Below are 26,753 nucleotides of genomic sequence, written 5' to 3' on the forward strand. Positions count from 1 at the left end.
CTTAAGTGAACCTGCTGACCAGACCAGAGTGTCCTAGATAGATGAACCTTTTTAGTTCTGCAGCCAGGCAGATGTCTCAGTACAAAGTAATTAAATGGGATTTTTGTTTGTCAGTCAATATCCTGGGAGTTTAGTTAGCCCGAATCAGTCCCTCAGAGGCTAATCAACTCTGAGTGAAATGAAATGATTAAGTTTCTGGAACTGCAAAGCTCAAGGACAAGCGGTGATGACTTCATCGAAGTACTGCCACTCTAGAAACGCAGGCTGAAGGAGCCCCTCCCTTGGACAGCTTTAAAAACTGTAACCGAAGTGAACTCAGAGACACTTGAATTCAATTCCCTTGTTTTACAAAAAAGGAGATTGAGTTCCAGCATCTGGATAACAGTGCTAAGAGAAGGCAACAGTGGGATTAGAAAAATAGTTTTCCTTCTCTTATACTACTTTGCTTCCATCAGGAAAGGTGGAGTTTAAAGATAAATTAGGCTGTGGAAGGCAGATGTGTGCTGATTACTGAAAGGGTGTTATGTGAGCCAAGTGCATCATTAAAGGGGAAAAGGATGCGGGTATTTACAGCGCACCTACTATGTGCCTGGCGCTGTTTTAAGGACTCTCATGCTGATTTAGTCCTCACAGCAACCCTGCAAAGTTGCTAATATTATTCTTATATTATAAATGAGGAAACAGAGCCTAGAAGAAATAAATTGCTAGAGCTACTAAAAAGCAGATATGAAATTTAAACACTGGTCTATTTGATCTCCAAGCCCATAGCTTTAATTTTCTCCCTATCATATAGTTAGACCTAATAAATTCCTCTATAAATACCCATGAAACACCAGAGCGGAGAAACTTCAACTACGTCTTCTTTCATGTCTTCTATAAGGTATGAACCCACATTTTAAGCTCTGACTACTGAAAACTGTCATAACATATCAGCCAGGAATATATTGGTGCCCAATTCCTTAATGCTTGCAAGACGGTTATGACAATATTCTGTAATGATTTATCCTTAATTATAACTGCAGACTTCTAGTCTCATACAGAAAAATCTTAGCTGATGGTTTGGTTTCTTAAGTGGAATATTCTGCTTTAAATTTTTCTATTACAAACCCTAACTTTAATGTGGGTATGAGAAAGTCAGAGACTCAAAAATTACATTGCAAAGGGAGTCTCCTTTTCCTACCCTTCAAAATCTCTTTTTCAAGAGGAGTAAACAAAAGCATCAAAATGAGGAAGAAAGATGGCTAACTTCTAAATAAATCTCAAGGAGCAGTGTCAACTGAGGCAGGGAGTCAGACAGCTGCCAAAAAGCAAGAGTAATAGCTTCTTTTGGTATACATACTAATACTAAATCAAATGCTAACTCAAACTAACTTCAAATGATTTAAGAGAATTTGTCAGATCCCTTTGACCAATGAGTCTGAAAGATTTTAATTTATTATTTTCTTTAGTTCATGGTCTTATTAAATAACTTAAGCTACTAAAATGTATCACTTCTAGGCACTTAACCAAGAGACAGCCTGTGTAAAGTTTAAGTCAAAAACCGGGGGCTTGAGTCTCCAATCCAACTCAGAGGTGTTTTGCTTGGATCATACAGGATTTTATTTTAACGTGTGAGCCAACATTTTAAAAAGATGAAAAAAAAATTACATTTAAAACATCCAGATTTTGAGTTTCTCTTAAAAAAAGAAAAAAAGGGGAAGATTTGGCAGCAATGGGCTCACGTTTCCATATGGCCATAATCTGCGGAAACTATGTGTCAGCTGCCCCTGTAGACGGGTGTGGTCGCTGGTCCACAGTTACCTGAGGTCCACCTCACGCCTGTATTTAACTTCCCCATCCCCAGAGGCATTGGAGTTTGTGATCCCTACCTGAGACCCCTCTTGACAAGGTGAGTACAGGAATTAAAGAGGGGAAAAAAAAAAAAAAAAGGAGGGAATGAAAAAATAAGACACAGCTCATATCACTTGGGAAAAATGTCAATGTAATAGACAGCAAAAAACAGTGTTTCTTGATTTAGTTTTGCCACAGTACTTTGGGACACTAGATAGAAACTGGAGTGTGACAGAAATTTTAAAGTGATGTAAATCCTTCGGCATAAATGTTATTCAAATGAAGCACTTTTAGTATTCTGGCCCAAGGTTAAATTCTAGGTGAATATTTCAAAAGAACTCTTTTGTCTGATGTCAATTACAAAATAGCTCTTCAAATTCCTCTACCACTTGTAATATTTATGCTGAGTTTATCCAGGAGAAAAAGAGGACACAGCTTGCTTGGTTTGGTTCTCTAACACCACAGCATATTCTTTCCAATAATTAGACTCTTTTTTTTTCTCTATCAATAACTGTGGCTCATCTTGTGCTCAAAAGCCAAAGCAAAATACTTGACCAGAATCAGAAATCTGGTTACGATATATGAAATAGGGAAATAAAGTCTTCTCCAATAGTGCAGGTTATTCTCCTTGCTCCTCTACCAAGTTAGCTTTTAACAGTTTCAGATTTTTGCCCACCAGGTGGCGAGATAGAAAGTTCAAGATTTATCTCAAGGACCACCCTTTTTTAAAAGGGAGATTTTCTAAGTACCTTAGGAAATAACTTTCAGACTCCCCCCTGCAGCCCTGTCCTCCCCACCCTCTGCTCCTTCCAGTTCAATTCACCCTTCTTCCTAATAAATGATGGCACTTCTTTTGTAAACCAGTTATCTTGTATTTTAAAAAGAATGGGAGGCAAAGGAAAACTGCCAAGGACTCTGCCCAAGGTCATAGAAGAAAAGGCAAAATAAGGATGTGGGACTTCCTAAGACTTGGCCCAGGGTTTGGGAACCAGGAAACAGTGACCTTTGAACATCACCTCTGGTGTGCCAAAATTATTTGTGGCAGAATATTATAAAGGGTATAAATTTAAAAGGAGGAAGTAAGGGAAGCCAAGGCGTACATGTTCCATGGGGAAAGAAAACAAAGTCTTAAAATTTCTAAGGAGGGAAATGCGGACAACTAGGTCTGATGTGGTCCCGTGGATACCTGGGAGAGAGAAAAAGAGGAAGGAGGGATAGCAATGGGCAGGAGGAAAGGCAGCTGAGAATAAGAATGCAAAATGAGAAGGGAAAGGGGCCTTGTCATAAGCAGGTGTGTGGTCAGATCAAGGAAGTCATTTGCATACACACAGAAGACTCAGACGTGTGTGTGTCCAGAAAACATTTCCCACCATGAAGACATATGGACACCATATCCCCAATCAAGGAAATGGAGACACAAAGAAGATCCATAAAACAGAAGAGAAAATGTGCACAGTTATACATACTTCCCGCTTCCCTTACATGTACGGGCTCACAAGCACTTGAGAAGAGATGTGTGTGCCCAAGAGGCAGCTCAGCATAATGGTTAAAAGCACAAACTCTGGAACTAAACTAGACTTACTGCCTGGGTTTGAATTCAAATCTTACTGCTCACTGGTTGGCTGACCTTGAGCAAGTTACTTAACCTGTTTGTGGCTGTTTTCTCTTCTGTAAAATGATGTTAAAGAATTACAGGAGTTAAGTAAAACATTGAGAATAGTGTCTGGCACAGCAAGTGCTATGTAAGTTAAATAAAACAAGGAACACATACACAAAGGAATGCAGAGAGGACACTCAGATACTCAGACTCTGAAACAGTTACAGTATAAAAACAAAGCATATTCTCTTAGCTACACATTCATATTCTCTCTCTCTCTTTTTTTTTTAAAGATTTGTTATTTTAGAGAGAGAGAGAGAAAGCACCCGTGCATGTGCAGGAGGGCAGGGCAGAGGGAGAGGGAGAAGCAGACTCCCGCTGAGAGCAGAGCCCGACTGGGGCTCGATCCCAGGGCCCTGAGATCACGACCTGAGCTGAAGTCAAGAGTAGGAAGCTTGACTGACTGAGCCCCCTAGGTGCCCCTACGCATACATATTCTCGTAGAAGGAATATCCACAAAAACTAAGACATTCCAAAGTTCAGATAACTAGACAGCTAACAAATCACTGACCTACGGGGGAAGAGAACTCAGTGGCAAGGTGGCTGGAAAAGAGAGGACTTGGGTAGCCACGTATGGGATACCCATTACCTAAAAAGCCAATGACAAGTTTTTACTCCAGACTCCGGATGTGAGGCCTGGAAGGCTGGGACCACTGTGGTGCCAGGAGGTAGGGCAGTGGTTGGGAGGCTCAGAGAAACTGCAGTTAGCTAAGACTGGCCAGTGTCCTCCGCTGCCAATTAAATATGAGAGCATGGAAGCAGAATCGAGCTGCCTCCTTCCCTCCACCATTATAGTTCTACTTCTGTCACCTCTTACAATCTGGTTTTTGTTCCCAGTACTCTACTGAAACTAATCTCCCTAGGATTTCCATAACCAAGGGTCTCATCTTCATTTTATGGGATACTTCTGAAGCATCTGATACCACTAGCAAGCCCGGGTTGGGAGAAACTTCCTTTTTCCCTTGGCTTCCACTCAGCTCTCCTCTTAACCTTCCTAAGGATGACTTCACAGCCTCTTTTACAGTTCTTACCAATTGTTTTCAATTCTGTCTTAGAAATTTCTTTTAAGTCAGACTCTTCATGCTCACCGCTACTGCCTCAGTTCAGGCTTTTGTTCTCCCCCGAGTTTCTGATAGTCCTATCCCTGGTCTTCTGCCCCGTCTCTGCACCCCCATCCATGCCCCACGCTGCTTCCAGACTTACTTTCCCCCAAAGAAATATGTGATAACATCGCTCTCCTCCTTATAAACCACAGAGGGACTCCCCACTCTCCGTATTATAAAGCACAAATTTTACACATCAGATTCTTCATTATCTTGCTCCAATATACCTCTCTAGTTTCAACTCTCACCTCTCCTCTCTGCTTTCCCACTCTAATCCACCCTGCACTTCTGCCTGGTCCCCGAATATACTATATGCCCATCATGCTGTGCCTAGACGCACTTCCTGACCTTTTCTATCAGGAAGAGTCCTTTTCTTTCTCCAAGACCCACTTTCACTGTCATCTCCTAAGGAATGTCCTCCTCAGCTTCCCTACACAGAAAGTTCTTCATTTTCTGAGTGTCTACAGCACCGTGACAGGCACCTCTTACAATATATGCCATCCAAGACTATAATTTACTTGTTAATGGTCTGATTTCCCATCAATCCCGGAGCACCTCAAAGACAGTGCCAACTGTTTTACTAATTTTTAAAAACTCAGACCCAGCACAGTACCTTGGACATGGCACAGTTGCCTCTCACAGTATGTTGGTACAATCAAACATAGCCCTTCCCTAAAACAAGGAAAAGAGAATCTCCAGTTCTAACAGTACAAATGTTAAAGCATAACATAAAACAAATGCGACTGTTTTGCAAAGCCTAAGGGTCTGCTGTCAAGAGGAGTAGACAGGCCTATTGCTCACCGCTGAATATCCTTGTTCTTCCACAAGGAGGCAGACTGAGCCTTGGGCACTCTTTCAATGAAATTCACCAGCTCTTCCATGAGAAGCCTGAGTTTAAAGAAAAAAAGTGGTGAAAAGTCATAAAAGAAGGAGAAAAACACCACTGTTAACATTGTAGTCGAAACAAATGGGCTTGTCTGCCTTCCCCCCACCCCAATCATCTATCTGTTGCACATACACTTGGACACCCTTTTAAGTAACCTGAACAAAACCCCAACCACCTCATTGAACTTCCATGTTAAACATTTCGAACATAAATGATTTAATTCACCTTTAAAACAAGCCTGGCATGCATCTTGTCTTTGAACACTGAAATATACAAGCCTGTGGTTTAACTCTCACTCCTAAGCTCTCTGCCTTCGTATAACTAAAAATATAAAGGGAGAAAAAGTCAAATGAATATGAAGTACCTGTTTTTGGTGGCGGCAGGCGTGGGGTAGGATTTTTTTTTTTAAAGATTTTTATTTATTTACTTGAGAGAGAGAGAGCACGAGAGCACAAGCAGTGGGAGGGACAGAGGGAGAAGCAGACTTCCCGTGGAGCAGGGAGCCCGATGTGGGACTCAATCCCAGGACCCTGGGATCATAACCAGGGCTGAAGGAAGATGCGTAACCGAATGAGCTACCCAGGGACCTGACTGAGCCAGCCAGGCACCCAGTATTTTTTTTTTTTTTTTTAAATGACAATATTAAATGGATATTTTAAACTGGAAAAGTATGTCTTCTTGAAATGTGTTTTGGGAATTTACAAAATTCTATGTGGAAAAATACTCTCAGGATTAATCCTAAAAGCCTAACTCAAGGACCTGCAAAAGGACAGGCTCTGTGTGCAGATGACAAGATGGATCACGACGGAATCACAACTGAGGGAACCTAAGAAACGCCTCACTGGAGTGGATCGATGATGCACGTGCTCTGAGGAACAGCTGGCAAAGAGAACTGTTCGGCTCCTGTATGGCTAGAGAATGACCCAAAAGCGAGAAATAGATTTTTAACCTCTTGACTCCCCTTTCAGAATCCAGTATAGATGATCCATATTGACTTAAATCCTCTCCCAATGAACATAGAGATATGGCAAGCCATCAGTTTACTAGCATTTGGATGTTGAACAACTTCCATTTCATTTCCATTGGATTTATTTATTCCTAATCCCACCCCGTCCTTTCATCTTGAAGGAGCAGCACGAGCTCCAGCATTCAAAGGCCTGGAATCTAGGCGCATTATTATTCTGGCTGTAGCTCTCTGGAGAACAGTCTGGTGTGTCCCACCTCACGCTGTAACTTTTTCAGCCTAGAGTCAAATGTTTTCAGCTTATCCTCTTGTTGCAACTGATCCAATCTCCTTGTGTTTTACTTCCCTGTAATGTCTCTTCCTCAGATCCCCGATGTTTCTCTGTACGGATTACATGCTCTTTAATGGGAGCTGACACAAAAGCCAGGGCATATTTTGTTTCATCTCCAGTCATTCCATCTTGTCGTACTTTTGCAAGACACTGGAGCCCAAAGCCAAGAGTCCATATCAACACCTTGATCCCTTACTTTGAGCCTCGATAGCTTCACCTTTCACCATACTTGTTAGTTTGCTTCAACTCTTTTTTCTGGGGTAGTTGATTTTCTTCACGTAACTTTTCTGTCACTGAATGATGCTAGGGGGACTTGAAGCAACTGCCTGTGTCATGAAGGCTTGGGAGGGTTGGAGGGAGAGATGGCAGAGCGTTCTCAGAGTCAAAGGAAGGCTTTTACTCCTTAGAGTTCTGAGTTGCACTCTGTCAAAAGTATAGTCAACTCAACTGTCTAATTACTTCTTCTGCTTTCTACAAGCTGTCTCCATTTATAGTCTGCACTAAATCATAAAGGGAGGAATTCTGAAAGCAAAGTAATAAAATTTCTTCTTTTCTTAAATGTGCTATGCTCCTTTTTCCTGAAGCTCTTTGCCTTGCAACTCTGTGGCATCTTACTCAACATTACCTCCCCTAATTAGTATCATCTGCACAAAGGAGCTGTCTCTGTGAACACCTTCCTCCAGTCTTTGTTTCAAAAACAACAATAACACAAAAGACTAAGAGTACTCGCTGCATTAATCTCGAGGCGATTCCAATGAACACTTGTTTTATTTTGAGAGTTGTCTATTCATGCTAATTCTTTGGGTTAGCTGCTCAGGAGGAGACACCAATCACTCCTGCCACAACACCACGGGAAGGAGCAGTGCCTCGGCCACCTGCACCTGGGATAAGAAGAACTGCTCTCACCTGCCGATCTGCATGGTGGGCTCTGTGGCGTACACCGTGCCTGTGAAACCGGTGTGCTCAGTGATGTAGGGCAGCGCCATCATGCAGTGGTAGTTAGAGATGAGGATCACATCCACCGTAGACAGATCTATTAGCTCGGTCTGAAAAGAAAGGGGCGGGAATGATACATATCTGTTCAGGGCACACAGATCAGCATGATGTGACTGAAAAATGATGCTGTCAGAACGCAGAGAAGTCGTTTTTGTACTACAGAATAATGATGCCTTTCCTGCAACACTTCCACTCTCTCATTTTAGGAGATTTCCTAATATTAACATTAAGGAGCAGGGCAGGATGGCTAACGATGAGAATGCAGCCAGTACACCAGCACCGCTCTGATTTTACTAAAACAGAGTTCTGACATATGAAGGTCAATGACACAGAACACTTCAGCAGCTGCTGCCTGGCAGGTTCAACCAGTTACCATGAAGCAGAGAGCGTACGACAGGAGCTGTGAGGGGAACCAGAATCGAACGCAGCACTGCTACAGATTCACCGGCTACCGAGGGAGCAGCATGACCAAACCAGCTCTTCATGAGGCAAATACAGGAGGAAACTTTTTTCTTTTTTGGAGATAATTTTTGACCACTAGTGCTGGATACAGAACAACAACAACAAAAATTTAGTGGCAGAATCATAAAAGGAAATTATACTCTCATATTCTGTCCTAGCCTTAACTCAAGTCTACCTTTTACTCCATTATTAAGGTCACATGAAAAGGGAAAATGCCACTCATGTTTAGTAAATTTTATGAAAACCCTTTTCAAAAAAGGAATTGTTTTTCCCATATATTTAAGTCCTACCTGTCTTTTAAGGCTCAATTTTCGCCTTCCATTAAGCCTTCCTGATTTGTGATTTGCTCAGATTGAAAAAAAAATTTTCTTCTCCTCAGAACTACCAACACACTTAATGGATGTCCCTTTTCTGACAGTTACCATTGCATATAACAGCTCCTCAAAGTACCACTCTGTCCCTCTAATATTAAATATCTCTGAGGTTAAGGATCCTGTGTGACTCATCTCTGTCCCCTCCCAGCTGTGGGAGCCAGTGCAAAGCAAGCCTTGGGGCACTGTTGTTGGAGCGATGCAACATTTTAACCGGCACTCTCTGTGGGAAAACGTGAGTCGCTGTGGCTCAGAGACATCATCTCAATCACTGAAGTTCCCTCTGAGAAACTGTATGGTGCACGAAGGACAGCATGGGGTAAGTCAAGGAAGTGTTTTAGTTAGGAGAATGGGTTATTGAGCTAATATGTCTTGCACAGAGAAGGAACAAAGATGTCTGCTCCATCTTTGCAAATATTAGAGACGGTGTGCCATTTGGGCTGTGGGTATTTTCTAGTTCAATGACTTTACATACGAAATAAGTTAATTTAATAAAGCCAACAAGACATAATCAGCTCCTGAGGACAGCATGTAGATTAGAGGTCAGAAGCTACTAATTGATAGGGCAATGGCAATCTGTGTGAATAAAATGCCTAATGACCAGTAATAGCCAATTCACACCACCCTTAATTCCATGTTGTTCATGGCACTTCCAAGACAGTACCCTCATAATGAAGGGTCATGTAACATTCCACTAGTTCTGTTCCCTACGACCTCTCTGGAATCATTTTTAAACAAATAAGAAAATTAAGACATAACCACAGAGTGACAGATCCAGAAGAAAACAAGAGAACAACAGTTGAAGCAATAAGAAAGCTCAAAAGCATCTCTACTTTCCCTCTTGCATACAGAAACTGGATGAGTTTGAAATTTCTCTTAAATATATAAGAATCAGCCCACAGAGTCTAGAATGATGAGAAATCTGGTAAGGACAGCTGGAAGAAAAAAAATATATATATATTTATATTCTGTCTGTATGTATATATCAAGAGTGTCTACATAAACATTTTTCCTCTGAGAAATAAGTTTAACATCCAATCCATGTTTATATACTCACATTTATATATTTGCTTACATTCTTTCACTTGATGAAATCCGATGAGGGTTATTTTAATTTTCAACTTGTATACAGACACACTTGGGTTCTACAGAACATGAATTAGGCCAAACACTCATAATTTACTGGCGGCTTACTATACTGTCCTAGACCTCATACTCAGTCTAGTGTGGACTTTGGGGGATACAAAAATATTTCAGGTAGTCACACTAGATTATAAATTCCATAAAGACTGGGAGCAGAGTCTGTGAAGACTAGACTGGAGTAAGTACCTCTCTCCTGTTCCTGTGACTCTCCCCTATTTTCTCCCAGTCATACAATGCCTTACCTCTACCTTAAAATAGTGACTATTATTAACTTGACACAAACTACAAGACAATACAAGTTGAAAAATCTTATACAGTTCTAGAAGCCTAAATATATCAATAATCCTTTAGCACAGCAGAAGACGAACTGTGAAATGGTAATTGTTTAATTCCAATTTCTGATTGTTTAGTGCTCTATGGAGCAGGTCAGAAAGTCATCGGAGCACCAATTCATAAATTCTGCACTGTTGTCCATAAACTGAAGGTTGCAGCAGTCAGTGCCATGTGTAGAAAACCGAAAATAAATGTAGCACTTGGGATTAGGAATCTTTGAACAGATGGGGACCTGCCCCACCAATTCTTAAATGACAAATGAAGATGACAAAAGATTTGATTAGCAGTTAGGAAGAGCTCAGAACTCTTGGTAACTCTTCACCTGCACCCTTATTCTTACTACTTTATCTCAAACTTGTTCCCTTAACTGTCACCCTCCATTACTGTATCTTGCTTTGTCTTTCTTCTTCTATTTCGTTCCACTATCCCAAAAGGGCACATACACATACTTCAAAGAAAAAAAGTTTACCTACAGAGTATCAAAGAAAGTGTTGAAATGGAGAGGCAGGAAGAGAGTACAAAAATAAGGGAAAAAGTACTCCAAATTTTCTTTTGGCATCGAACTGTGAAAGTATCTTGTACAGGCACTGTAATCCACTGGGTGCACGGAAAGAACAGGATGGTAGCTTCTCTCATTGATTTCCTCAGGAACCTGGGACTAGCTATTGGCCTCCCTCTATTTTATCTGTCTGTTGAGAATGCCATCTATGCCGCTCTAGAGATTAGGACTGTCAGCTGAGATTAGTTGCCTTTAAAATGAATGGAAACTGATCTTCATTTCCTTTAAAATGATAAAACTGGCCCCAAACTCTTATAACAAGTCTCACTGTGATAATAATATGTAAGCAATAGGTATCCATGGCTCAATTCAGAATCTGAATTTCAAGCAATATTTGATATGATATTTCAAGTCAGCAAGAATTTCTACAGTTTACTGTACTGGCTGAATAACAGCAATTCCCAATTACCCACTGTAAGCAAGACTACAAAAAGTATGGCTAATCTAAGACACAGGCATATAATTACAAAACTGAAAGACTTGCGTTATTTCTGTATCTTGCTCAAAACTATGCCCTGCTACAAAGTGTCAGTGGGGATTACAGAAAGAGCAAGGAATACAAAAAGGAGAGTTAAATTTCTTACAGATAATATAAAGAGTTCCTAAATGATTGTATTTTAGCTGCATAATAATGTGCCTGGAATAACAGATTCATTTCAATTTGAAAATAGAAAGCTAATAAACCCCTTAAAATTATTTCTTGACTTCATTTTGAGAGATATGCTTTGTTTCTACAGTAAGAATCACTTTCATCTTACCTCTGGCAGGCAGAATTCAGGCACAGAATCCACAAATACATGACCTGAGCACTCTTTTAGCTCCTAAAAGGAACAAAAAGGAAAAAATTCTAGGAAGAGATATCCAACAGACACAGCACCAAAGAAACTTCATCTCCAAACCAAAGTCTCCGTGAACAATCACAGACCTCCAGAGAGTTGGAGGGCAGCCAGAAGGTTATTCAGGCGAACTGTTTTCCTGTTTAGGTTCAGGGAGGCTAAGTGTCTTATTCAGGATAAAAAACGCTGGTTGGTGGCTAACTCAGAATTTGAATGTACATTTCTTGATACCTCTTCAAGGCATGTGTGGACATATGCTGCTTTCTAACTCATGATACAATGCTTTCCAAGTAATAGTTACGTAGCTCATACCAGCAATATCAGAATAATCTGGGAACACTGATGGAAGTAAAGATTCCTGGGTCTCATCTAAGACCCAAGGGATAGAAATCTGGGGATGAGGCCAAGCACCTCTAGTGATTTTGTTAATGCAATTAGCTTAGGAGTCCTGGCCCTAGACAAATGATTTAGAGCCTCTTTCTCCTCCTACCAAGGGTTGAGGGGCAAGGGACAAACAAGGAGGGAGATGAAGAGTAGAGAGTAGGGATTAAACAACCACCATCGCCCTCACCTCTGTGAACATAATCTTTGTCCTTGCGGAGCATACAATTTATTTGGGGCTGTAAACCAAATGTATTCATTCAAAAGAAAATACACAGAAAGAGAATATACTACAACTTCCACTCTGCTTATGACCTACCATATCTAATATGCATTAGTTTGGATTCCCCACCAACAGACCTCAAGAAAACGGTGGGTACGAGCTAACAGGGAAGTGCTGAAAAAAGAACAGGAGGAAGGGCAAGTGATAAAGGGAAAGGAAGGGGGCTGATCATGGATATTTTACTGAGCCACACACCACTGTGGGCAGCTGGGACTTATTCCCATGGGAAACTCTAAGAAAGGGTGTAAAACATACACCTTGGAGTCACCATCCCCGGGGCAAGGGGGTCCCGGGATATTTACATGGCACTCCTACATTTCGTGTAGCTTTAGGGAAAAAGCTCTCTGGCAGACTCATACAGGTATTGGAAGTTAAAATTATGACAGAGCAACACAGAGAAGAAGCATGAGAGGGCCACCAACAGGGGCTACCACAATGTTTCCAGAAGGCCACTAGAGTTGCTGTCTTCCCTCACTCATACTTTACAAAATCTGTGGATGATTTTTTTGGTTCATCAAGGTTAAAGTTTTCTATGATTTTATAAGGAAACCAGTAAAAGTCAGTGTTTGGTTGATAGTTTGCTCTTTCCAGAAAAAGAAAAATACTATTAGAATTTTGTTCCATCATGTTTTCATTAATCACTGAACATGTATTACTATATATTCATATATATGTGTCTTTATATTTTAGAGTCTGAATGGTTTTACTCTCAATCTTTATCTGAAATTAGGGTATTAACCATGTGTGATTTTCCTTTTGAATTTTATAAGTCTCATATCAGAACCCTGACAGAAGACTTCCTCCCCTGCCTTCCACTGTAATAAACTGGTTCCTCTCCTTACAGGACTACCATTTAAACAGTGAAAGACTGAGCCAAAAACGGACTGAAAACAGTTCCTAATTACAATGTACCTGCTAGCAAAAAACAAATGAGCAATTACATTTAATGGGAGAAGACTCCCAATTCCCTTAGGACGAGGCTAAATAGGATTAAAGACAAATCATGGGAAATTTCAAAGTCCTGCCTGGTCTTAAATTGGCTATGTAATCTTCTTCTCCATAATGCTACACATCAGGGCATGTCCACCTCGCATGACAAAGTCTCCTCTGAGGCTCTCATCCTTCCTGGTCTGGAGAAGCATATTTGCCGTTCTACACACTTACAGTGTCCCTGTATTTTATTCACCACTCCCTTCTAATGAAATGCTCCCACATACACATGCAAGTCATTTTCGCTCACAATGCACTGGTAATGGGATGCTTCTGAGCCTTTCTCAGGGAACAATGATTTATAGCCAGCAGGAGAGTTAGGCTGAAATCAGGTGCACAGGTTCCTGAATGTCACATAATTTTGCAGTTAGCTAGGAGGGAAATCTGGCATCACATTATGCATTTGGCCTGCATTGGAGGTTGGGGTGTGCAGTTACAGAAATTAATTCTGTAAAAAGAGCAACTCTTTATTTAACAATACCTATTAGAAGAAGGAGGTGCCTTCGCAGATGATTCTTTTTAAGGATCTTTAGATTTCTTCAGTCTTTCAATTGCGAAATTTGAGAGAGAAAGGATGATTTAGAGGACTAAGAATGGAACGGATGAGCTTTACAGTTTTTAACCTTCCTTTACCTCTGATCTTTTTAGTAGAAAATGTAACTAGATAATAGTTTTAACATTTTTTGTACCTTTGGTCTCTCATTTATAAATTAACTGCCGAAAAACTGATCTGAAGAAGGAATTACTGTGGAGATATCTACTGTCAAAAATTGAACAGCCTCAAAGAAAAAAATTATTTAAGTCATTTACGATAGGCCTAGTCAGTGAATAAAGTCATAGTAGAACCCCAAATCCTAGATTCCTAGAACTGTGCTCCTTTTTCATGACCTATCTAAGGCTGTCCATTCTAAGCTACCAGGAAAGGCTGGAATAAGATGAAAGTTCAGAGTTTAGAAGCCCCTCTATTTAAATTTACCCAAGAACGTGTTTCCCCTCCCACTCCCTCAAGAACACATTGCCTGGGAAGTTAAACACTGGCTTTGCAGTCTGTTCTCCACATGGCCGCCAGAGTGATCGGATCAGACAATGACACTCCTTCCACGGCCTCCCCTCACCCAAAGAGTAAGAACCAAACTTTTCTCAAAGCCCTACCTTACTTAACTGCTGACAGAATCAGTTTAAAACTCACATACTTGAGGATTTTAAAGTTGTTTTTAAAAAAAGTTTTGCTCCTTCCAGTCATGGAGTCAGTACAGCCTGAAAATAGAACGAACTGGATGGAACTCTCTATAGGCATTACCTTTGAAACTCTCATCGCAATTCTAAAAATAATAGTTTTCTTTCTGTGGTGATAAAATGTATTTGCAGCAGAAGTTCTTAGATTTTTACACACGAGCAAATTGGACCTGAATCTGAACACTGAGATTCCCTAAAAGGCTCTTAAAAATAATCACCAACTACTGAAGACCCTACATGGATCCTGGGATTTTTCAGAGAATACACAAGGAAAAAAATGAGCACATCCATCACATTACTATACGGTGGCTCTCGTATGACAAGATGGCTTTCCACTGGGTGTAGATATGCCTCAGTTATTATTACCTTGTCCAAGAAAGCATTTCCATCCTTTAGGGACCAGCCAGGAAGATTAGATAGCCTGGGACTGCAAAACAAAAGATTAAATTATCCTAAATAGATTATAGTCCTCAGTGATTTCATGGTGACTCTATCGTTTCCATAAAGTTAAAAACAGTTTGAAATTACTGGCAGTAATGTCCACCCAAAATACTAACGAAAAGATGAAAAATAACCATGTTGTAACAAGCTTAAGAATTATGTGGCAACGGAACATTAAAAAGCCAAATAGTTTAGTGCTAAATTGGGAAAATTAAAAGACTCCTATGCAGAATAATAAAGAAAAAAGAAAGATGAGACACTAGAACATTTTACAGTTTTCCAGTGACTGCCCCTGACTTCACCTTGCTTGTGCTTGACAACAAGCCTGAAGGGAGGGCTGAACGGGATCATCATATTGTGGATGAGAAAATGGCCTCAGAGGGGTCAGGCGCTCTGACAAGAACACTTAGCTGCCTATCAGCCTGAATTCACTGCAAATAAAAATTCCTGAATTCCAGTCAAGTCCACGTTCTGGCTTCACTGCTTGTAAATGGATTAGTCACCTCTCACCTGTGGCTTGGGTTTCCAATTCTGGAAAATGAACCTAGTTTTCCTAAGTATTAAAAAATGACAGCACATGTAGGTGAAAAATTTCTAGAAGATGAGGCTAATTTCATGTATATGTTACATGAAAAAAGTCTAGATTCAGAAATAATTCACTTCTGGTAATCTCAGGATTTGAATGTACGCTATTAGTTGACTAGAAGAATTATGCTGAGGGCTGAAAATGCAAATAACTTAGGGGAAAAATGTTGATAAAAAGAAAAACCTAATGACCAAGGTGTTAACGTGAAGAAAAGCGTATCAGAAGTACAAGTTGGATGGCAAGAGGATGTTAGCACTTCAGCCCAAAACTAGTCTGTAAAGTAAAAATTAAAGGCAAAGTAATGGCATGGGACTAAAAGACTATATTAGAAATCAAATTAGTATACAGTCCCTAATCCTCTTGCCAAAATAGTTTTATCAAGTTTAGACTTTGTAGTTAGGTGGAAGGGTATGAAAGTCAAATAGAAACATAAATATTGTGAATATTTTCCAATCTTGAGTAAAATATACATTCATTTAACATTAGAAAAAAATAAGAATTTGGGGGCTAACTTTTAATTTTGGCATAATTCCAAACTTACAGGAAAGTTTTCAGAATGTAAGGATAGTGAAGTCCCATATGCCCCTTGCCTCTATTCTCTGCTTATAGTTTGCTTTTATTTATCAAAAAGTGAAAATTTTGGATTTCATACTTGGGAATGAAAATTACTAGTAGCAGAATAAATTTGGTTTGTATAAATTATACCTGATAAGCTTGTTTCTTAAACTCTGGGAGCTTTCTGTTCTAATCTCTCAGAAAAATATTCTATCATTAGCTGTTTAATTCCCATCTCATTTCATAGATACATGTATGTCTTCACTTCTAGACTTGTTGAAAAATATATTTACTGTTAGATCAGATTAAAAAACTAAGCACTCAAATGAAAGTATAATGACAAAACAATATGAATACTGTTCTCATTTCATGCACACTAACTCTCTAAAGGAAGGTTGTAAATATCCACTTCCTTTATAAAGAGACCTGGGTCACAGGACATGTATTCTGTCGGTTCCCACCACACACACACACATCAGCCTTCAAATTACAGATGACTGATTCACTTAGTTGTCTACAACAAATGATTAGAATGGTACACTGCTTATCAGACAATAATTTTTTAAAAAGTAAAATTTTCAGATGCTGTAGGTTTGTCTTTTTTTAAAAAAGATTTTATTTTTAAGTAATCTCTACAGTCAACATGGGGCTTGAACTTACAACCCTGAGATCAAGAGTCACGTGCTCCTCCAGGTGAACCAGCCAGGAGCCCCTCAGATACTGTAGTTTTAACTCTTGTTAAACACTTTTTTAATAACATCAAAGCCTTCTATAAAACACATGTAGTTATTCTGGATTTGAGAAATTGCCTGTAGATGGGACTGATAGCTCAAAGAGCAATGACCACGTTATAACAATAGTGCCAAAGATGAAGGGCCACAGAAATGTGTCACCAAATGGCAAAGGGATGCTGACTACAGAGATAAAAATATTTGCTTACTGAGTTCCACTCAATGACTAAATCACAGAGTCAGTATACTTTAAGCTACCAAAGGGGAAGGGATTTATTACGTTGCTCTTAATGATTACAGAATTTGTGTACATTTTTTTTCTTTTTTTGAGAGAGAGAGGGAGCGAGCATGCACATGCACATGGGGGGTGGACGGAGACAGAGACTCTTAAGCAGGCTCCATACCCAGTGTGCAGCTGACGCAGGGCTTGATCTTACAACCCTGAGATAATGACTTGAGCCGAAACCAAGAGTTGGACACTCAGCTGACCACACCACCCAGGCGCCCCTGACTCTGTAAATTTTTTAAAATAAGGAGACAGAAGTCTCCACAGAAATCTACTTTAATAAAATTTGGGAGGTGAAGATACTAGAAAAATTATGGTTATAGATGAAACATTTTCCCATCTCCTATTTAACAATTTCTTAGAAAAAAATGCCATTAAGAATGTTATAATCAAGAAAAAACATGCATACAAGATCTGCTATTTATTTTACATTACTGAAGTATAGCTGACATACAGCATTATATTAGATTTAGGTATACAACATATTGACTTGATAATTCTATACATTACTAAATGTTCACCACGATAACTGTAGTCACCAGATGTCACCATACATTACAATATTAATGACTATATTCCTTATGCTGTACTTTTCATTTCTGTACTTATTTACTTTATAACTGGAAGTCTATACCCCTTAGTCCCCTTCACATATTTATTTTTTTAAAATATAGGTAAAATATTCCCATAAGTAAATAAATAACTTAAGGCATTTAAAAGTAATCTATTGGGGCGCCTGGGTGGCACAGCGGTTAAGCGTCTGCCTTCGGTTCAGGGCGTGATCCCGGCATTATGGAATCGAGCCCCACATCAGGCTCCTCCGCTATGAGCCTGCTTCTTCCTCTCCCACTCCCCCTGCTTGTGTTCCCTCTCTCGCTGGCTGTCTCTATCTCTGTCGAATAAATAAATAAAATCTTAAAAAAAAAAAAAAGAATAGTTTAAAAGTAATCTATTGCCTAAAAAAATAATGAAAGGTAGAACGAACATGATATGCAACTCATTTTCTCCTTTTACTTTTCATTTTTCCAACTTCCTACTTTGAAATGTATTACTTTTATAATCAGAAAAGAATGTAAGAGGCATGACTACATTTATTCATACAAAAAATATTTATAAAAGCTTACTCTGAACAAAGTATACAGAGTGCAGGGATATGACAGTACATAAAATAATCCTTGAGTTTCAGGAGTGTGCACTTCAGTACAGGGAGATGGTAAACAGCAATTAGAATAAAATAAAAGCTATGATGGGGTAAGCAGAGGTGTTACGGGTTCACACAAAAAGGGCACCTTTGACAGCATGGGGGTGTTGTGGGAGAACCGGGAATAGGAGTTAGGAGGTGAGGGTGGAAGAGGTGTTTCCATAAAGAGGGAACAGCCTCAACATGTGGTAATAGTACTGTAGGAGAATGAGGCATTCACTTCCACGCATTCAGTAATGAATCTTTATTTTTGTGTCAGGCATGCAGGTACTGGTGATGTGACCATGAACAAAACATACCTGTCCTCCTGAGTAATCACACAAAAAGAGTACAAGATGCTAAAAATGTTGACTTAGTCTTTGACTAAGACTTAGTACGAAGTTCCCTAAAGAGGGGCTGGTCAAGGCAGCATCAAAAGACTTCTCTGGGTCTGTGATGATTAAGGTGAGATCTGGACAGTTCTAGATTAAAGGGGAAACTGAGCCAAAGGGCAGGGTTTGGAGGGAACACAGAAAGAGAGCTCCAAGGCCCATACTTTCCTCCAATCGTTCTGACCAGCTTTTGGCATGGACATCTTACATAAAAGGTTATTCAAATGAAGATTCAAAAAGAGGCCCACTTACACTCACCCCCTCATCCAACCAGAACACTATCTCTATGTCCTTCCCATATAGAAACTGGAGGCATAAAGGCTCTGCCAAGTAGGCTAAGGGAAGGAGGGATAGGGGAGGGGGAAAAGAGCCTTTATGGCTGAAGGAAAAATTTGTGTGACTGTCCTAGGAAGGAGATATTTCTTTAAAACTGAAAGGAAATAAAAAGTGAGATACTATGGGGCGCCTGGGTGGCTCAGCCGTTAAGAGTCTGCCTTTGGCTCAGGTCATGATCCCGGTGTTCTGGGATTGAGCCCGCATCGGGCTCCCTGCTCGGCGGGAAGCCTGCTTCTTCCTCTTCCACTCCCCCTGCTTGTGTTCCCTCTCTTGCTGCCTCTCTCTCTGTCAAATGAATAAGTAAAATCTTAAAAAAAAAAAAAAAAGTAGGATACTAGAGGGGTAGGCATAAACCATAATATACCAAGATGAACTTGGTATTTATCCTAAGGGCAATGAAAACCACTGAAAGGTTTTAAACAGGTGAGAGACAATATTAGATGTATATTTCTAAAAGATGATTCTGAAGAAAATGGGCATCATGTGCACTCTGATAATATATATACCACTATTTGTGTGGTATTCCTATCAAAATAACCCCAACCTAAACATAAGGCGACATCAGACAACCCAAACTGAAAGACGTTATAATAAAATAATTAGTCCATACTCCTATGGACTAATGACAAGACATAAGGCATAAAGATAGACTGAGAAACTCTTCCAGATTAGTGGAGACTAAAGACAGGACAACTAAATGCAATGTGTGATCTGGACTGGATCCTGGACCAGTACTGCTATTCTTTTTTGCTATAAAAAGCATTATAGTGAAATATGAATTGGTGTAACTTAGGAAATATGAAAAAGGTATACAGCTTAGATACTAGCATAGTGTCAGTGTGAGTTATATTGATTCACTGATTCTGATTATTGTACTGTGGTTATGTAAAATAATTTCCTTTTTCTTAGAAAATAGGCCCTCAAGTATTTAAGTGGTAAAGGAGCATCCTATCTTTCAAATGGGTCAGAGAAAACTGTATGCATATGTATCAAGAGCAAATGATAAAGTACATGTGATAAAATATTAAAAGGGTAATGGGGAGTTGTTTGTACTATTCTTGCAACTTTTCTGTAAGTCTGAAATGATTTCAAAATAAAAGTCACACAAAAATGGCTTTGGATTCAGACGAGGGCAAGATCAGAACTGTAGAACCTGACTAGGAGGACTTGAGAGTAATGCCTATAAAGATGGTCACGCCTACAGCAGGACTAAAGAGAAGTGACTGGATTCTAGAGTGTTTGAGAAGGTAAAAAAAAAAACAAGGCTTCATGAAAGACTGGATATGGGCAATGAGAAAGAGTGGCATATCTAAGTTAACTTCCAGTTTTCTGGCTTTCTTATCAGCATGCCAGTCACTAAGATAGGGTACTGTGGAGGAAAACCAGGTCTGGGAGGCTTTTCTCTCCTCCTCTGAACGAAGTCTACTCATGGATTCAGTTTGGGACATGCTGAGTTTTGAAGTGCCTTCAAAGCCACATCCAAGGAGAGAAAGAAACTCAGTAAGCATTTTGGGTATATGAGTCTGGAACTCAGAAGAGAATTATTAACTAAAGATACACATTTGTAGGTTATTGTTCAGAAGGTTATCAAGGCCCTGAGCACCTAGGAAATTCCCTCGGTGGAGACTCTGATGGCCAAGCACTGGATATTGAAGAATTCTGATACGTGACTGTCATTAGAGAAAGACGAATCTCCAAAGTAGATAGAAGAGGAAGAGTCAGAAAAGAGGAAAACCGGGAACGCATGATCATGGAGGACAGTTCAGCCAAATGGCAAGTGGGATGAGGACTGACAAACATGCATCTAGTGACATGGAAGTCATTTGTGATTCTAGTGAGCGGTGTTCCGGTAGGTGGTAATGGGCAAAGCATAGGTTGGAGAGGAGTTAGTAATGCTGAAGAGGGAAGTGGAGTCGAGAGAAAGCTAAAAAAATTTTTTAAAGTATTAAGTTAGGAGACTGTGGACTCTGGGAACAAACTGAGGGCTTCAGAGGGGAGGGGGGTGGGGGATTGGGATAGGCAGGTGATGGGTATTAAGGAGGGCACATGTTGCATGGTGCACTGGGTGTTATACGCAAATAATGAATCACGGAACATTACATCAAAAACTGGGGATGGACTGTACGGTGACTAATATAACAAAATAAAAATTATAAAAAACAAAGCAAAACAAACAAAAAAGAAGCAACTGAGCATAATTAAATGGGAAGGACTGAATCAAGATGGAAAGCTTCAAGATAAAGGAAAGATTACAATTAACAGCGAAATCACTCTTCAAGAAGGGTTGGAATCCATGGGGCGCCTGGGTGGCACAGCGGTTAAGCGTCTGCCTTCGGCTCAGGGCGTGATCCCGGCGTTGTGGGATCGAGCCCCCACATCAGGCTCTTCTGCTATGAGCCTGCTTCTTCCTCTCCCACTCCCCCTGCTTGTGTTCCCTCTCTCGCTGGCTGTCTCTATCTCTGTCNGAATCCAGAGAAGATAAAAGGATTCATTCATACGATAAATCTTCACTGAGCAGCTACTACATGCCAAAAACTAGGCACTGGGGATTCAGTGGAGAACAAAAAAAATCCCTGCCCTTAAAAAACTTTTAGTGGGGAAGATAGATAATATATACACTACATATATGTATATATAATGTAATGGTAAGTGCTATGAAGAAAAATAAAGCAGGACGACGGGCTAGGAAGGGACTGGGGGTACTATTTTAGCCAAGAATATCTCCAAGGTTTCTGGCCTGAGCAACAGAAAATACTTTTTGTAAAGAACCATATATGGGCTGCCAATGATCACACTGGCATAACCTCCCTCTGAAAGAACAGTGATAAGGGGAAGAGAGTGGAAGTGGATTCCAATGCTGAGTCAGGGCTGTGAGAACACAGAATTAGGTAAAGACAAGAATGAAAAGGAAAGGGAAAATACGCAGCTAGAATTTTGTGCCCAGTTCAGGACTGCAGCAGCAAAATAACTCATGACTTTGCAGAGTGCGTAGGCCCCCTTTTGGAAACTCTCATAATATCTTATACGTAATTTTTTTAGTAGTTATCATAAGTATGTACTTGTTCTCTTAACACAAGTATAATGAAATCTTTGACTGAGGAATACTTTTTCCCCAAGAGAATATAAACTCCACGAGGAAAGAAAAGTTGTCTTATGTTTGTATCCCCTGGTCCGGCACAGTGCTGATTCTTAATAAACACTAAATAAAGGAACATTGTAATCTTTGGGGGGAAACAGACAATAATTCAGGCTATTTTAATAAGCAATAATCTGTCAGTCATTTTTTATAGAAATGTATGTGATAGCTACAGTTTCTGAAGCAACTGTAAATATATAGATAGATAGAAAGAAAGATAGTATCTGTGGATAATAAATGTATTTCTAAGTGTTGGGTGTGATTATAACTGAATTTTATCAGCTTTGCATAAAATGTAATCTGGAATTATCTCTGAATTCTGTCCCCTTCACCTTATTGTATCCCTTATCTCAGGAAAAAAAAAAATCAAAGGTTGAGTTTAAATTACACTTTTTCTAGATTATCATTATGAATAATCATTGCACACAGTGATGTCTTCAGGAATGAATGAGATATATTAGATGGCTTCCCCAGGTTGCTATGCTTTTAAGCTCTTAAATCTGCTTTAGACAGCTTTTCTGTCTCTCTTATATGGTATCACTTTTTGTTACTGGGAATATGTTTCTGCAAGTTACCCACCTCTCTTACAAATTGCTGTTTTCAATGAGCAGAAGCTGGGAGACCAAATTCTTAGAGTCACAGTTAAGAATAAACAGTGGTGACTATAGCTTTGAGTAATCTATCTGATTTAAGATAAGGACTTTGGCTTCATACATGATTCTACGATATCTAAAGCTGACTATTACGAAAATAACACATAGATAGCTATCAAAAAGAAATGTCAGGCTCTATGATGTCAAGTCCCTGCAAAGGCAGTTAAATGATTCTAAAATTCAATTCTTGGGCTCATCAGTTGACCATTTATCAGCTCTTATATGAATTAGCAAGAAAGATGAAATATACATGACCTCACTTGCACGGAGCAGTTGCAGAACATTTTACAGACGCTCAGAAGTTATAATAAAGAAGTCAATCAATAAATCAATACAACACTTTCCATCAACCCAGCCAAAGGAAATAATTCTGATGAAGAACCTTTTTAAGGGAACAAAGTAAACTAAGGACAACGCACAAGGTTCTGGTAATCTTTATGCTAATTGGTACCATTTTTCAGCAAACTAAAGCTCATTTTGTCCCCAATGCAGCAGCACATACCTCTGAACAAGTGGCAAAGGAAGGAAATTGAGAGTGGAAGTCATGTCCAGTCCGCAGTCCAACATAATGGTAGTTGATTTGAATTTGAGCACATTGCATGGTAAGGTCGGGTGCCCCGACAGGCAATACTGAAAAAAATTAAGTCACTTTTATCAATAATCAATTACAGAAAAAGTCTAAAAAGTACAGTGAATTAAGTAGAACTGATCACCTCCTCTTTATGAGAACAGCGAGTAATTCAGCTAACTTTCTATGCAGCTTCTGGATACTACTTCCCTCAGTAGCCCCCATACTCTGGATACTTCCCACCAAAAGTCTCAGGTCATAATTCTTCGTAGGGCACTAAGTACTATCTCAGGCAAGCACAGTTTTGGAGGGACCAAAGTTATTACAAGTAGAAAGTTTACAGGGTTTAGTTATCTGCTCCCTCTCACATGACACTTCCAAATCCCCACGATCCCCTCGTACCTAAGTACTGCCTAAAGCTGTAGAGATCAATTAAATTCTAAGCTGGATCTTCAAATGGTGCTATAGGTTAGGTTTTCTCCTGTGAAGAGGTCAAGTGATTTTCCTCAAAGAGGAAGTGACTGGAAAAGGTTAATAAGCCAAGTATCAGTAAGGAGTTATGGCCCATCCTTGTCAGAATAAATGACTCAAAAGGACAAGTGACTTCCCTGATGTGCAGATACTTAAGCAGGAGTGAGGGACACCTACTCCCAACCAATCAAGAGTCTCTTGCCTGTGGCAGCAGACCTCAGAAGTCAAAGGGGCACAAGCCACAGTGGCATATTCAAAGGAGAGTGATGAGGCAAGAAAAAACACTGACCTCGAACATTTCTCACGTCCTCCTCAATGTAGTGGGGATGACAGATATACCACACTGAAAATTATTTATATGGGATGTACCCTGTCGCCTTTCATAATTCTATTGCTGCTCTGAAGAAAAGAAATGAAAGAGGGAAAAGACCTTTCCCCCTACTTTTAAAGTCATCCTGTAGAAGCTGCCTTTGAGCAGCAAAGCCCAGAAAATGGAGGGATCAATGCTCTCAATCCCTCAACAAGTCCATTCTTTCTGATTTAAGTACAAGTCCAACACAAGTCAGGGCAATGTGATATCAATGCTTGGCCCCACATGGCCACAGTAGCTCAGGCTGTCTTTCTAGGTATTTGCTGCTCTGTTGGTTCTGTCACTGGATAAAATTCTTCCTTTTCTCCAGAGGATATTACAGGGACTAATGATTTTTTAAAATTGCATGTTCCAAAAATGATAAGGACAAGAGCCAAGAAATTGTGGTTATTCTGTAAGCTTTTTCTTTATTCCAAGCTTATGTATGATGACTGTATTTTCCAAACTAAAATTCACAACTCATGGTCTGAAACGGTACAAGATAACTTGCAAAGAAAACATCACAAGTTATTTAAAATTGTAATTGTCCTAAAAAAAAAAAAAAGTCCAGGAATCATGATTTGGGTAATTAGACTTTACATAAGTTCACTCTTTGGCAGGTATCAGAATTACAGAAAAAACTGTCCTACTAATTAAGACAGAAATATCCCTACCCCCGTCATCCATCTGGTTCCTTATTGCTAGCTTGGTCTTTATCCCTATGTAAGAACAACTTATTGAAGGTAAACTATCTCAAAACAAACACAAAACATCATATTAAACTTGCCCCAAACATAACAAATGCTCTAATAAGAGCTTTCCTACATTTTTCCTTCAAAAAAAAAAAATCAGATATTCAGGAAAAATTAAAAAGAAATAAAAGGAAATGTATAATGGTTACTTCTAGGTAGAAAAATCGTGGTATAACTTTCTTCTTCCAGCTTTCTGTATTTTCCAAATGTTTGAAAATGACCATTTACTACATTTTTATAGTTGGGAAAAAAAAAGGTTAAAACAAAACTGAAAATTTTTCAAGCCACATTGAATGACAAAGCTTTTCTTCCTTTATCCTTAACTCTAAATTATAGACAACAAGTTAGGCCAGAAGATCAACGCGTAAAAGCTGCTGCTCAAAAGATGTTAGCTGAAGACTTTATATTTGCTCTTGTCATGCAAGGATAAAGAAAGGTGAGGAACACTTTATAAGGGCCGTAACTGAATGGAAGGAACACTTTTCAGTGTGTCTACTAAAGGAGTGCCAGACCTTGATCTCCCTAGCTCCATTTTTATGGATGAGGAAATTGAGCTTTACAAAGTTTGAGCCACTTGTCTAAGAGCCAAAGACACACAGCAAGGTCCCCTGATTCCAAATATTCCACTCATGTTTTGCAAATTGCACCACTCACTTCATGGGTCAAATGAGTCAGCTGAGACTGACTGGCCGCGGTTCATGCAACCAGCAAATGAGGCACCTACAAGGTGCTCGAAGTTTGCCTTTGTCCAGTGATGCTCTTTTTAAACATGCAGCTTATAATCTAGTGATGGTTAGGAGACGAATACACAAAAACATTAAGTAATTGTGTCACTTAAACCTTAAGATTAGTAATAAATCTGTATTACAAAAAGCCTGAAAAACAGCAGAAAGAAAAATATCACCCACAACCACTGTTCTACTCCATCTTCTTTTTAAAGTATTTTATTTATTTATTTATGAGAGAGAGAGAGAGAGAGAGAGAGAGAGAGAGAGAGAGAGAGAACATTAGTGGGTGAGGGGCAGGGGAGAAGCAGGCTCCCTGCTGAGCAGGGAGCTGGATGTGGGGCTTGATCCCAGGACTCCAGGATCATGACCTGAGCTAAAGGCAGAAACTCAATCGACTGAGTCACCCAGGCACCCCTGTCTTTTTTCATATTTGTAAAAGCTGTAATTTTAGTGCACATACAGCTGTGTGCTGCTTTCAAAGCTCAAGACGACTGTGTTTTCTTTGTCTATGTTGCATCACACTTCATTTTTATTGGCTTCCTAAGTAAATATACCATGGTATGTTTAATCATTCCTTTACTGATGAACATTTAGGGTTGCTTCCAGTTGCTTTATTACAAACATGGCTGTGGTGATCACTTTAGTGCTTTCGGCTTTTTCCATATTAGACTATTTCTTTAGAGGATTCCCAGAAGTGGCATTAACTAGGTCAAAAAATATGAGCATTTTATGGCTCTTGAAATATGCTGCCAAAATGTCTTCCAAAAAAGGCTGTACCTATTTACAATGTCATCAGTTATATATCAGAAGATCTGTTTCACTGCTTATTCCCGTCAGCATTATGGTCAAAACCATCTAGAATCTATACGAAAATGAAGCTGTAATGTTAGTAGCAGCTATCTTGAAGCAATTAAATGGCCCTACACAGGAAAGTCAACTACTTGATATGTGGCTTTCATTTTGAGAGGCAGTTTGGAGCAATGATTTAAAAAGCAGGGGGTTTGAAGTAAGACTGCCTGGGCTCAAATCCCGAGTGAGCTCATTATTAATGTGTGATGTGGGGAAAAATCACTTCACTTTGCAAAGACTGAGTTCCCCCACCTGTAAGATGCAGTAATACAAGCTACCCTCCTGAAGTTGTGAGGATTGAACACATGGAAACAGTGCCTGACCTGTAGTATATGTTCACTGGTAGCTGTTACAGAAGCATCCGGGGTCAAAAAGGTCA

At 39.6% G+C, this 26,753-nt stretch overlaps 1 protein-coding gene across 2 annotated transcripts in view; it reads right to left on the bottom strand.

The window, feature by feature from the left end:
- INTS9 (integrator complex subunit 9) overlaps positions 1-26,753 on the bottom strand; it is a 107,591-nt gene that overhangs the window by 48,801 nt on the left and 32,037 nt on the right. The window contains exons 2-6 of one of the 2 annotated variants that reach the window (XM_002918872.4): positions 23,160-23,287; positions 14,728-14,788; positions 11,394-11,456; positions 7,678-7,817; positions 5,392-5,478 (exon numbers count right to left, since the gene is read on the bottom strand). In XM_002918872.4, coding sequence (XP_002918918.1) covers positions 5,392-5,478; positions 7,678-7,817; positions 11,394-11,456; positions 14,728-14,788; positions 23,160-23,287 — 479 coding nt within the window. The remainder of the gene's footprint in view (positions 1-5,391; positions 5,479-7,677; positions 7,818-11,393; positions 11,457-14,727; positions 14,789-23,159; positions 23,288-26,753) is intronic. The other variant, XM_019799296.2, reaches the window with a different exon arrangement.

This window comes from Ailuropoda melanoleuca, chromosome 5 (assembly GCF_002007445.2).
Source record: "Ailuropoda melanoleuca isolate Jingjing chromosome 5, ASM200744v2, whole genome shotgun sequence".
Taxonomy (NCBI): domain Eukaryota; kingdom Metazoa; phylum Chordata; class Mammalia; order Carnivora; family Ursidae; genus Ailuropoda; species Ailuropoda melanoleuca.